Consider the following 13564-nt stretch of genomic DNA (forward strand, 5'->3'; position numbering starts at 1 on the left):
ATCTCATTGTTGCAATGGGTCCACCTGTATCCCTATTTAAGCGTTTTGTTTTCCCCTTTCCCTCCCCAAATTAGAAAAGTATATATACAAGATGCAGGGCACCAGAATGAAATACAGTGAATACAGGGGTTATACCTGGGGGAAGAATATACAAAAGAAACAAAAAAAGATATAGTACATTATAAGTACATTAAAAACAACAGCATCTTATATAGTCATATGTACATAGCTTTTGTCCTTTCCTGCTTGTCCTAGACATATACTAGTTATGGCAAATAAGGGAAACCATAGGACCTATTTTTCTTTTGGCCTGGCTTACTTCACTCAATACAATTTTTTCCAAGACTTTCCGTTTCCTAACAAATGGGGCAGTGTCATTCTTTCTGATGTATACATAGAATTCCATTTTATTTATATGTATATATATTACATTATATATTATAGTTATTATATATATCTCACAATATATATTATATGTATATCTCACATTTTCTTGATCCATTCATCTACTGAGGGGCATCTGGGTTGGTTTCATATCTTAGCTATGGTGAATAATGCTGCAATAAACATAGTCGTGCTGGTAGCTTTAGTATGGTCTTATTTGTGATCATTCGGATACATGCCCAAAAGTGGGATTGCTGGGTTATAGGGGAGCTCTATGTGGAGTCTTTTGAGGAACCTCCATACTGCTTTCCAAAGTGGTTGAACAAGTTTACACTCCCACCAACAATGAAGTAAGGTTCCCTTCTGTCCACATCCCCTCCAGCATCTGTTGTTATTAGAGTTCTTGATTCTAGCCATTCTAACTGGGGTGAGGTGGTATCTCAATGTTGTTTTGAGTTGCATTTCTTTTATGGCTAGGGAGGTTGAGCATTTCTTCATGTGTCTATTGGCCATTTTTATTTCCTCTTCAGAGAAGTTTCTCTTTAAGTCTTTAGCCCACTTATTAATCGGGCAGATGTTTTCTTTGAGGATTTGTTGTTGGGAGATTTAATTTTGTGTGTTCTAAGTATATTTTAGATATGAGACCCTTGTCTGTTGTATGGCTATTTAAGATCTTCTCCCAACCTGTGGACTTTCTATTGATCTTGCTAGCTACATCCTTTGCCATGCAGAAGCTCTTCAGTTTCATGCAATCCCACTTGTCCAACCTTTCTTTGATTTGTTGCCAGCACTGTACTTATTATCACAGGGAAAGAAAGAAGTTTCCATTTACAACAATTTTATTCTCAATCTTCATGTGCCTTGGAGACACCTTGTTCAAATACTTTGCAATATGGACTTTGACATTATGTGAACTTGGGTTCACATCTTCCATTTATTCCATTTATTAATCCTGTGTCTTACTTTGGGCAAATTGTTGATTTTTGTACATTATCTATAACATTAGGTTAGTATTATCCTTGAAAACTAAATCAAGTTTACTTAGAAAGTTTCAATTCTTACACATTAATAAAAGCTGAGTTTTTTGTTTTTGTTTTTTTTGTTAGTCGTGGGGCTTGAACTCTGGGTCTGAGTGCTGTCCTTCAGCTCTTTAGCTTAAGGCTAGTGCTCTAGCGCTTGTGCTACAGCACCACTTCCGGTTTGCTGGTGGTTTATTGGAGATAAGAGTTTAATGGACTTTCCTGCCCAGGCTGGTTTTGAACCATGATCCTCAGATCTCAGCCTCCTGAGTAGCTAGGATTACAGGCATGAGCCACTGGCGCTCAGCTAAAAGCTGAGTAGATGTTAAAATTCTTTTATTTCTAAATGTTTCTAGCTGTGCCTTTATGGAGATATGCTTGCATTCACTGGCCAGTATTTCTACAAAATGAAGTTTGTTTAGTTCTCAACAGATATGGATGAACACATGCACTTTTAGGTGAAACATGATGGATGCAATACACTTTTTGGTAAAAACAGATGCCGATCTTGCCATTTAAGCCAAATAAAAACACATGGTGAAGAGCAGGAAAAGGAGATTTCTTCTATGGCACAGGCATGTCATGGGAATATGGCACATGGGCCCATCTTCAGCCCTCTTTGGGGCAGAGACATGAACTATACATTTAAATAGACTTGGAACTGGGGCAGGGGAAGGGAGGTATGCATATTAATTACACATTATTACAGTCTCTGTTTTGGGAGATGCTCCATAAAGGTAATTACTAGTCCCATCACTAGTTTGGATAAACATGTACTGTTGCGTAGTCAGTGGTCTGTCCTTAGGAGGCTCTGTTGTTCCTTAGGGGTGCTTTTTGGTTTCTTGTCTTATTGATGGTATCCACCACCAGGTCCTTCCCATATTTTCTGGTGACTGTGTGAAGTGACTGCTGAGAAAATGACTTGGGCAGAGACACATACAAAATGAAGCAGCGCTGCCAAGACGCTTCTTCTTTTAGTTAATCCATGGACCTAGTCTAACTGGCTTCTAAACACCTCTTACATTAGAGGATACAATTTATAAACACTTGGTGCAAGTAAGGAATGCTATTCACTGTGGAGAACATTTCTAAATAAAGGAGGAGAGAATGTGTGGATACTCATGATATGGATCACTAATGTGTAAGCTAAAGAAAAAGAACATTATTAATGTTTTGGCTGAGAAGTGGGATTTAGTCCAATGAACCAACATAGGACAAAAGAAAGATAGCTACAAATTTTAATCTCAATTTGAGTCTTTCCAGCTGTGTTAGCAAGGCCAAGTTAACACCTCTCCCTTTCATTCTCATATCCATAATAATATTTCTTTTGCTAATTTTAAGAATAGAATGAAACAATATGGAAGACATACTATCATAAAACTATCCAGTATTAATTTTCTTTCTCACATATATTGAATACTTTTTTATTATGAAAATACCATACAGAGGAGCTCCAATTACATGGGCAAGATAATGAGTACGTTTCTTATCAAGCATTGTTGCCTCCTCCTTTGTTTCCCCTTCCCATCCCTTCCCATCCCCTCCCTCCGCCAAAGTTATAAAGTTTGTTTTTTGACATAACAACTTGTACATCTCATTGTTGCAATGGGTCCACCTGTATCCCTATTTAAATGATTTGTTTTTTCCCTCCCCCGCCACAAATTATACCAACATCAAATACAGTGAAAGCAGGGGTTATACCATGGGGGAGAGACATACTAAGCAACAAGGAAATCATCTTATAAATATGTTAGAAACAATCACAAGAAAGAAAAAAAACATTTGAATACATATCTTGGGGTTCATTTCACCTAACATCGACTTATCTGACCTTTTCTGCTTGTCTCAGACATATATTAATTATTGCAAATAAGGGAAACCATTGGACCTATGTTTCTTTGGACCTGGCTTACTTCACTTAATATAATTTTTTCCAAGTCTTTCCATTTCCTAACAAATGGGGCAATGTCATTCATTCTTTCTGATGGAGGCATAGAATTCTATTGTGTTTATATACCACAATATCTTGATCCATTCATCTACTGAGGGGCATCTGGGTTGCTTCCATATCTTAGCTATGGCAAATAATGCCACAATAAATATAGTTTTGTGCTGGTAGCTTTAGTTGGTCTTTTTTCTGATCGTTTGGGTAATTGCCCAAAAGTGGGATTGCTGGGTCATAGGGGAGCTCTATGTGGAGTCTTTTGAGGAACCTCCATATCGCTTTCCAAAGTGGTTGAATAAGTTTACACTCCCACCAACAAATGCAGTAGTTGATTCAATTTTGTGTTGCAAATTCTGCTTCAGAAGAGAGACCTTTGAAATAAGTTCCCTATTATAGTGAAACATCACATACTTGTGTGTGTGTGTGTGTGTGTGTGTGTGTGTGTGTGTGTGTGTGTGTGTGTGCTGGCACAGGGCCTAAGAGCTGTCCCTGAGATTTTTTTCTCTGAGGTTAGCACTGGACCATTTGAGCCACAGCTCTGCTTCAGACTTTATGGTGATTAATTAGAGATATAACCCCTGTTTTCACTGTATTTGATGTTGGTATAATTTGGGGAGGGGAAGGGAAAAAACAAATTGTTTAAATAGGGATACAGGTTGACCCATTGCAACAATGAGATGCCCAAAATGCTATGTTGAAAAATGGGGGGAGGGGGCAGGCAGGGAAGGGAGAGGTGTAGTTGAGAAGGTGGGAAAGAAGGGGATAAACAAAGGAAGAGGCAACAATGCTTGATAAGAAATATACTCATTACCTTGCTTCTCTGTACAGTATTTTCACAATAAAAAACTTATTAATAAAAAAAAGCAAACAAACAGAAAGGTCTCATGGATTTTCTTGCCTGATCTAACTTTGAACTGTAATCCTCAGATGTTAACCTCTTGTTTAGCTAGGATTACCAGTTTCCCCTGTCTAAATGGTAGCTTTTTATTTTTCCTCTTTCTTTTCTTTTCTTTTTTTTTCTTTCTCTCTCTTTCTTTGTCTTTCTTTCCTTCCTTCCTTCTTTCCTCTTTCTTTCTTTCTTTCTTTCTTTCTTTCTCTCTCTCTCTCTTTCTTTCATTCTCTGTTTCTTTTCATTGTTGTTGTCTATTCTGAGGTTTGAATTAAACATCATTAATCAGTCTGGGTATATCACTACCTCAGCTCCAGTTTTGCAAGGTGGTTTGATGAAATTCTTGTTGCTTAAACAGAAAATCAAGTTCCTAAGAGATAATTTCCTGCATGGGGGTGGGGAGGGGGAGTGATCACATCATGGAGTGATGTGTCCACAAAACTCTGCTGTTCTGATACCCAGAGTGACTATGGGATTACCACTGACTGGAGGCTTCCAGACACCTTTTCTGGAAGGGGGGTGTCTGGAATAGGACATTGTTAAAGCTGACAGTATATATGTCATTCATTCTGATCTTTGTGCCTTCAATTATGTTGACCTTTGTGTCTTGTAGGAGGTGAGATAAGTTAGGTTTCAGAGAGAGAATCTTTGAATGACTAATATGTGTACATGCAGAATTAAACAGGACGCTAACACTTGAGAACTAAGAGCAAAGATGCCAGGTTTTTACCCCACTTTTATTTATCTCATGGACTTAAGTGAGGACTGAGTACTTATTAATAAAGTCAGTTTCTAAGAACTTGGCAGAATGGAACACTTTGTAGCACGTTTCAACTGTGGGTAGCTATGTACTAGGACTAAGTGCCTTCATCTATCTAGTTTATGTGATATGGCCATGATTTTATTCTCCATCTCTTTTTCTTCCTGAAATGGAAGCACAGAGTAGAAGAACCCACTCACCATAGCAGGGGAACATAACCTTTCAAAAATAGTATATCTTTTAATTTTTCATACAGCACACATAGTATTCAATAACCACAATAACCTACCAGTACTTTAAAATGGGTATTCATTTAAGTTATGGTTTTTCATAGCAAACATATTAAACATTATTCTTGTACATGGACGTTAAGTATTTTAAATGAAATTCAGTAATTTGCATTTACTTCATCTCAGTGCTTGTACCCAAAAGCAATCCTATTTTTTTAGGTCATTGTTATGTCTTTTTTTTTTTTTTTTTTTGGCCAGTCCTGAGGCTCGGACTCAGGGCCTGGGTCCTGTCCCTCAGCTCTTCAGCTCAAGGCTAACACTCTATCACTTGAGCCACAGCACCACTTCCAGTTTTCTTGTGGTTAATTAGAGATAAGAGTCTCAATAACTTTCCTGCCTAGGCTGGCTTTGAACCATGATCCTCAGATCTCAGCCTCCTGCATAGCTAGGATTACAGATGTGAGCCACCGGTGCCCAGCTAAAATATATTATTTAAATGGAGAAAATAGAGTGATTGGTTTTTGAAAAAAGAAACAACAAAAAACTATTAATAGGAAAAATCTTGTGCTTGGCCCTCAAATACCAAGTCTCTCATTCTAAGGTGAGCTGAAAGGCCCAGAAAGTATGGGAATGGAAAACACGTCCTCTGATATCTCCCATAGAGCTCAAATTTAATCACCTAGGTCTCATTGAATCTTTTTTTTAATTGAACATCCTTCCCATTTCTTCTTCTACTTGATAATTTCTCTGAGTTTCCTTCCTTTTAGAGATGAAGTATTGAGATTAATTAACATTTTTATAACTAATACTAATGTCATTATTCCTTTGGGAAAAGAATAATAACTCAACCCACTCAGGTCTAAGAGCTTAATTTGAGAATTCCAATTTCATGTACCCAGGCACTCAAATTATATAATTTTAATTTAATATTTCAGTTCTCGAGTTGGTAGTTGCTTAGTCTCCATATTACTCAAAACTAGACAATTCATTCTCTGTGATCATTCAAACATAATTAAAAGATTTTTTTCTTAAAATTCCTTGTGAGAATCATATTTGTTATGTATTTGGTGGCTTTATATAATTAAAAAAAACAACTGGAAGAAAAACAAACAACCTGATGTATATGACATGTTGTCAGTGGGCATGTGGTTGGCTGGCAAGTTATTAAAGAAAACAACTAAAAATAACAATCACTTAAACTGCTTAAAGCTTACAGTCATGTACATAGAAATCCAGGGATTTATATTCACGGCCTGCTAGGGTGTTTTTAACTCAGTTTCTTGGTTTCAGTTTACTTCAGTTTACAGCATGCTAGCCTTGGAAGCAGATTTAGTTGTAGTATTGATGACGGATCTCTGTTATTCAGCAAGGGCCTAACACAGCGCCTGTTGCATCTGAGACAGGCTTTTTCAGCTCTCTCTCTGTGCTTCAGAAATACTGCCTTCCCCCAAATCTAGTAACTTATGTTATTTATAGTTTCTGTATTGAAAAAGGACTTCGAGTTTCATTTCACTTATTCCTAATGTGGTCACAAGACAATTTTTGCTGACTATTCTATTATGGAAACAATTGTGTTTAATGAATATATATATATATATATATATATATATATATATATTCAGCAGTGCTGTCTCTTCCATTTGATAATAGGGATTAAAGATTTATTTCTCCAGGTGTCTTATTATAAATATTGTTAAAACTAAGCATAAGTTTTGGAAAAAGCTGAGGAAATGAATCTGTAATAACATCACAGTTAAATTATATAAACTCTCACTTTGAATGACTTTAGCTAACTCGCAAATTTTATTAGGAAATTTGGGTTAATGCAACATTCAAATATGAGTTCTACTCATGCTAATTAATTGCTGTTGAGAAATTTCACTTGTATAAGTTTATTGGGGGGGCAATCAAAACTTTCAGATTTATATAGTAAGTCATGGGAGGCACAACTTAGTTTTGACTTTCATATGTATTTTAATGGAAAATCAGATGCAATTAAATTCAGAGGCATGTTTTAACTTAAGATGAATAAATTCTTTTTTTGCAGTTGAACTTTAGGGATTATAAAATATTGTGTGAAGTATTGTGATTTTTGTATGTAGGCTTTGTAATCTGAATTATTTTGTTTTCTAGGAAACTGTAAGACTAGTACTAAAACCTGTTCTCAATAACACAGTCCTAATTTTCAGTTGTTCTGGCACTTCATTTTCCCAGTGCTTTCTCCTGCACCGCTCATGTCATTTAATTTTTCTGAAGACTGTTATTATTACCATTGTCGTGTTGAAAAGATCAGAGAGAAGCCTGGACCTTGCAGCTCCAGGCCTATCATCCTAGCTACTCAGGAGGCTGAGATCAGAGGTTCAGTGTTGATGATCTACATTACTAACTGTTGTTAAGTGGCTGTTTCAAAAGAGACACTGGAAGAGAATGTGAGAAGTAAAATATTCCACATACTGATAGATTAAATTGACCTCTCCACTTATAATTTAAGGATTAGAAAGATTGTTTTTCTCAATTTTTCAGCCAAGGGTATTTTTAATTTGTTGTTAAAATATAACATAGGCCAGTTTATCTTACTTCAATGTAACATCACGTAATATGGCTTGGTAGTACATTAAAATACGTCCTATTTTTTTAAACCCTTTATTTAACATGCACAATACAGAAAACATATATAAACAAAGTGCAAAGTATTACTGCCACAAGCAGTAATGTGTAGAGAATTCAGAAGACTTTATTGGCGCAAAATGCAAATAAACAATGTCATTCATTTGTACAACTACATACAAGCATCTGGAGTGACTGATGAATGAAAGTTTAGGTGCTCAATTGTTGCCTTGCATTTGGATTATTACTAGTTGATTGACCTTCTACCTATTACTGAACTTTTTCTCTAGCTCAAGGTTCATAGTGTATACAATGGACTTAGTGGAAATAACCTGTGTAGTAAGATTATCATTAAGTATTATTATAGGTAAACTGCTCCACACATGGTAAGTGTGTTGTTACATGGATGGCAACTGCTGTGAAGGACCTCTATCTCCGTTGCCTATCTTGAGTACTGTAAATAATGTTCTCTGTCAGTGTGAAAGATAATAATAACAGAAGCCTGGTCTAACAGTGCTAGAAATGATTAAAATTCCACCTGAACTTCCAAAATAACACGATTCTTTTCAGTGTTACCAACACGTAGTAGCGTTAAGCCAAAAAAGTTTAAGTAAGTACGTATGGATTTAGAACTGAATAATTTTATCTCTTATTTGTGGAAATTTAATAAATAATAATAGTAATAATAATAAATAATAATAAAATTTAATATTGAAGAAAAAAATTGCTCCAGTTCTGGCTTTGGTTCCCTTTCTTTCAGTTTCTCTTGAATATGTGTATTGTTTTTAAATCGTGGCACATAGGAGTTGCCATTCCGCAAAGCAGTTTATGAATGTAGTGTGTCTTAATCACTGTCATCCTTCCACATAAACCAGAAGTCTTTGGGTCAGCTGGGTGTCTGAATCTCTGTCATGTGGGGTGGAGGCCATGCTGTGTGTTACTGTGTATTTTGAAGCCTCTGCCACATGATTTGTGCGATGTGAACCTTTCTTCTCTATTCTTGGGCCAGAGTGATGTTGGTCCATTGTTTTCTAGTCTGATCATTTCTAACATCATTTGTTTTCTTCTTTACCTTTCTTAGTAAGGTTGTAGGTACACAGTAGAGGTGCCTCACCAAGTTCACCTTTATAGCAGCTTATTTTTAAATATATTTATGATTTCACACTTGATGCTCAATTAACTATTTACCCATGAAAAATCATTCACTCTGACTCATCCCTTGCTGGTTTTATGAAGTTGATGTAAAGGCAGGTACTCTAAATCAACAGGGTATTTTTACACAATTCTGGAACCTAGCCTGCTGTTGGTTCCATGGAATGAGATTCCTCTAAGTCAGTGAGGACAGGATTGTGTAGGTGTGGTGATCATACTATTTATTATTCTGTCATCCATATGTTTTATGAATTGGGAAGTTACAGAATAAAATATGTCAGCCCAAGAGGCTAGGTACATCCGTTTGCAGGGTTTATGAGCTTCAGGCACATTGTCAGAGATCTGTACCTATCCTTTTTGTGTTCATTCCATCTTGCCTAATGGCATATTTGCCCTTTAGAAATGTAATTATGTAGAGACTAATTAGTGGGCTATTGCAGTTACTCAGGTGACTGAAAAGATAAAAAGGGCTCTGACAGAGCCATAAAGATGAACCTTCAGGGACAGAGGGGAAAGCCTTGCAAAATGAGAACCAGTGAGCTTTGGAGACTTTACGAAGCATGTCATTGTAAGTGAGGAATCAAGAAGTGATCATCAGGTTTCTGATTTTAGCAACTGAGGAAATGATGGTGTTAATTACTAAGAAGGTTTTTTTTTCCCCACCTATTTTTGGTTGTTGCATTTATGTATTTACTTAAGTGGGATATTTTTTCTTAGTTTTTGGATATGTTAACTTTAAAATTCCAGTATGTTCCTAGATTCATGTAGCCCAGTCAACTCTTGAGAACAGATCTGGATATAAGCAGAGAAATCATTGCTTCAGCATTGAAAGCAGTGAACAAGTTACAGGGACTACATTGATGCATTATTTTATGAATAGAACAAGAGAACCCGGTGAAGTACCAGCTTCCTTTAAAGGGTTAAATGGAGAGATACTTTCTTCTTCATTCTGTACAGGATGGTGTTAAGAATGGAAAAGACTTAGGAAGGGCTGCATTCTCAAAGCAAAGAAAAGACAGGAAGGAAACTAAAATCATCAGTCTCAAGTACTGCAGCTAAGTGGCCAGTTCACATAAATCTCCTCTTCTTCTCTTTGAGGGATTTGAACATCGATACAATGTTTTAGAGGGAATTCTGGCAACAGAACCCCAAGGAGATTTAGGGGTAAATAGGACTTGATGTGTCACTGTCCATTCTTAAAGAATTCTGACTTTGAAGGGAAGAACAATTAATTATGAACAGTAGTTTCAAGTTTCTGCAGGGGTATTTTCGTGAAAAGAGGCACACAAATGTTTTTATATGGTACATGTCTGTAAGATACTTACCAATTACAAGAGAAAGTGACTATGGGTAGAAGGATAGGCCAAAACAGTCATACTATCTAGGGTACAGATATGGAAGTGGACCAGGTAAACTGAGGGTACAGCTGGGGTTGGTTAAGACTGGGGACAAAAAAACAAATGGAGAGGGCACCTTAAGATGCATTCTATTGAAAAAAAAACAAAAACGTGATTTGAAATCCCTTTGTACAACTACTGAAAGATAATAAAAATATATTTTATAAAAGAGAATGGGGCTAGACTAAAAGCTCTCTGTGAGAGTTCTTTTTTTAACTGAGTTCAGTTTCCTGACATTTTGTTTTTCTAGACATAATTGTAATTAATTTTTATTTAGGTCATGTGGAGCAGATCTAGAAGGGCTGGGATAATGCAGGGGCTGGAATTTAAGAAGCCTCCTTGGGAGGCCAGCAGAGTCTAAGAGTCTGTAGAGAAAGACGTGTTTTACAACAGTGAACTGAAATTTACACAGTATTCTGAAATTCAAGCTTACTTGACTACATCTAAGTAGCACATAAATAGCAGTATAGATGGCCTTCAGTCCTTTGTTCCTTTATAGCATCTGATTAAATTCTGTCTCTCCCTTTGTTGTTGACCCAGACTGTCTTTTGCCTTTCGGAGAGTCGTGGACAAATATTTCCTAAGCAGCGGCTAGTGAGGGAGGCAGCTCATGTTTCCCTGTGTATATCATTGTCTTAGACAGCTTTCCTTTGTAATAGTGATGAGAAAATGTGCATGCTCCTCAAAGAAATCCAGGTGGTTAGTAACTCTAGTGGGAGAGGAGGGTGGCTAGAAGGGGAAAGTTCAGTGGAAGGGGAAGATCTGGTGGGGGAAGGGAAACTTCTTAATATTTTCCAATGGGACATAAATGCAACGGATAGCTGCATCATCTCTCCTGAAGAGTTGCTTCCTTCTATTTAGAGTTTATTTGGATAGAATTTTCACTGCTAACCATTTTTAAATTTTGGAATATGAAGTCACATGTTGTAGTTTTGTGTATAGTAATGGAGTCTTGTCTCCGGATTTCTGTTGTTCTCATGCAGAGGGCTACTTCTCCAGGAGAATAGCAGGTTTGCGGAAGCATTACATTATTACAGATTGGCCATTGGGAGCAGGCCTACCCTGGCTTGTAAGTACGAGTCAAGTTTTGAATTTTTAAAATGTTTTTATTGTGAAAATATGGTATAGAGGGGTTACAATTACATGAGCAAGGTAATGAGTACATTTCTTATCAAGCATTGTTGCCTCCTCCTTTGTTTCCCCTTCCCATCTCCCCCCCCCAAAGTTGTAAAGTTCGTTTTTGGACATAACGACTTGTATATCTCATTGTTGCGATGGGTCCACCTGTATCCCTATTTAAATGATTTGTTTAAAATGTTTTTGTTTTTTTTTTTTCCACTTGTGAAGCTTACCTTTGGGACATAGGACCTCACAGAGAAAATGTGATGTTACTTTTTCCTTTTTTTTGTTTTTGTTTTTGTTTTTTTTTTTTTAAATTGAGGCTCTTTCTCTGAGCCTCTTTGTGCCCAAGCTAGTGCTCTTGAGCCATAGCACCACTTCCATTATTTTTTTTGTCTGTTTTGAGTATTTTATTGGAGAAAATAGTCTCACAGGGACTTTTCTGCCTGGGCTGGCTTCAAACAGCAATCCTTAGATCTCAGCCTCCTGAGTAACTAGGATTACAAGCGTGAGCCACCAGTGCCCAGTTTTATTGATGAATTTCTTAACCATTATATTTCAATTCCACATTTTGATTCCATCTCCTTTTCCTTAAAAAAAAAAAGTACTATTTTCCAATAGCTGTAACTTTGACTCAACTAGATTTTAAGCTGAAAAGTATTTGGAGTTCGGTGGAAGCAGAGAATATTTTATTAGCATTTGCAGGGATAATTGGTTCCCTTCTGCCATTGTGAATCTCATAAGTATTTGTTCCATACATATTTATTTCTTATTTTATTATTTAAATCAGCAGAGTTACTAAAGCAAAGCAAAGGGTGCTATACTTTCTGTAGAGTGTCTATCATCATCTCACCCTTCTATTTCTTTCTACTTTTCCCTCCTCAGCTGCGTATTTAAACACTGGCATTATTCTGATGAACCAAGGAAAGACAGAAGAGGCCCGGCGGACCTTCCTCAAGTGTTCAGAGATCCCAGATGAGAATTTAAAGGACCCTCATGCACACAAGAGCTCAGTGACCAGCTGTCTATATAACCTGGGGAAACTGTACCATGAGCAAGGACACTATGAGGTCTGACAACATCTTTTTTTTTTTTTTTCTCATTCAGTCTCAGTGTTTTCTAGCCTATAGCCTCTTGGCAGGGCCTTTACTGGCCTTTGAGAACCTAGTATGTGTTTACATGAAAAGGCTTTCTTAATCAAATTTGTTTGGAAAAACAACAATAACAACAACAAACTTCTACAAATAAATATTCAAGGTTACTTTTTGTGATTTTTCCCCCCCGTGGCTTTTTCAGAGCCATTGTATTGTGACTATTCAAGGAAGGGAAGTTGCAGTGCATTACTGCCCAAGTTTATCTTTTCAACATTGCTTTGATTTTTATGACTCAAGACACAGTTTCTATAATTGTTACCTTATCCTAGTGGTTAATACTTTAAAATGTCTCTATTGTTTGCATTCTAGGACTATCATTTGGTACAACCTATTTCTCTTCATTCCTTCTAAAACTGTAATGAAGTAGTTATATAAATGTATGCTTATATACATATACCTGCTAAAGATTGGGTAATGAGCATAACAAAATGTCGTCCACTAAGTTGTTCTCTCTTGTACAAGAAAGCATGCCTACATGTGACCCTCTTGCCTTCTCTCCTTCAAATTTGCCCCTGCTCTGACCTGACCAGCCCTACTCCTGCATGTTCTCACACAGCATGATAAGACAGCACTGTCATAAAAAGATGAAGATACAAATTTGAAAATAATTTCTCATCCTTTCAGTGGGTTTCAGCAGTTAAAATATTTGTTTGCTTGTGTTTTATTAAATCTCACTAAGTTGTTCGAGTTAAATATCTCTAGACTTTAGATGATTAATGAACAACTTCCAAGTATGAATTTTTTGGTACCATTCCATTGACTTGTCTGTGTGGACTGCAAAATATATATATTAAAAGAGCATTGCTAACATTCAGTTCTGCTAAACTAGATTTTTCTATGGCATTCTTCACTGGGCTGAGTTTTCATTTGTGAAATTAAGGCAGCATGCTCACGGGACAGCTCAATTA

At 36.6% G+C, this 13564-nt stretch overlaps 1 protein-coding gene across 1 annotated transcript in view; it reads left to right on the plus strand.

The window, feature by feature from the left end:
• Tmtc2 (transmembrane and tetratricopeptide repeat containing 2) overlaps positions 1-13564 on the plus strand; it is a 350008-nt gene that overhangs the window by 214614 nt on the left and 121830 nt on the right. The window contains exons 4-5 of the mRNA XM_013020555.1: positions 11367-11452; positions 12388-12572. Coding sequence (XP_012876009.1) covers positions 11367-11452; positions 12388-12572 — 271 coding nt within the window. The remainder of the gene's footprint in view (positions 1-11366; positions 11453-12387; positions 12573-13564) is intronic.

This window comes from Dipodomys ordii, unplaced genomic scaffold (assembly GCF_000151885.1).
Source record: "Dipodomys ordii isolate 6190 unplaced genomic scaffold, Dord_2.0 Scaffold3, whole genome shotgun sequence".
NCBI classification, from domain to species: domain Eukaryota; kingdom Metazoa; phylum Chordata; class Mammalia; order Rodentia; family Heteromyidae; genus Dipodomys; species Dipodomys ordii.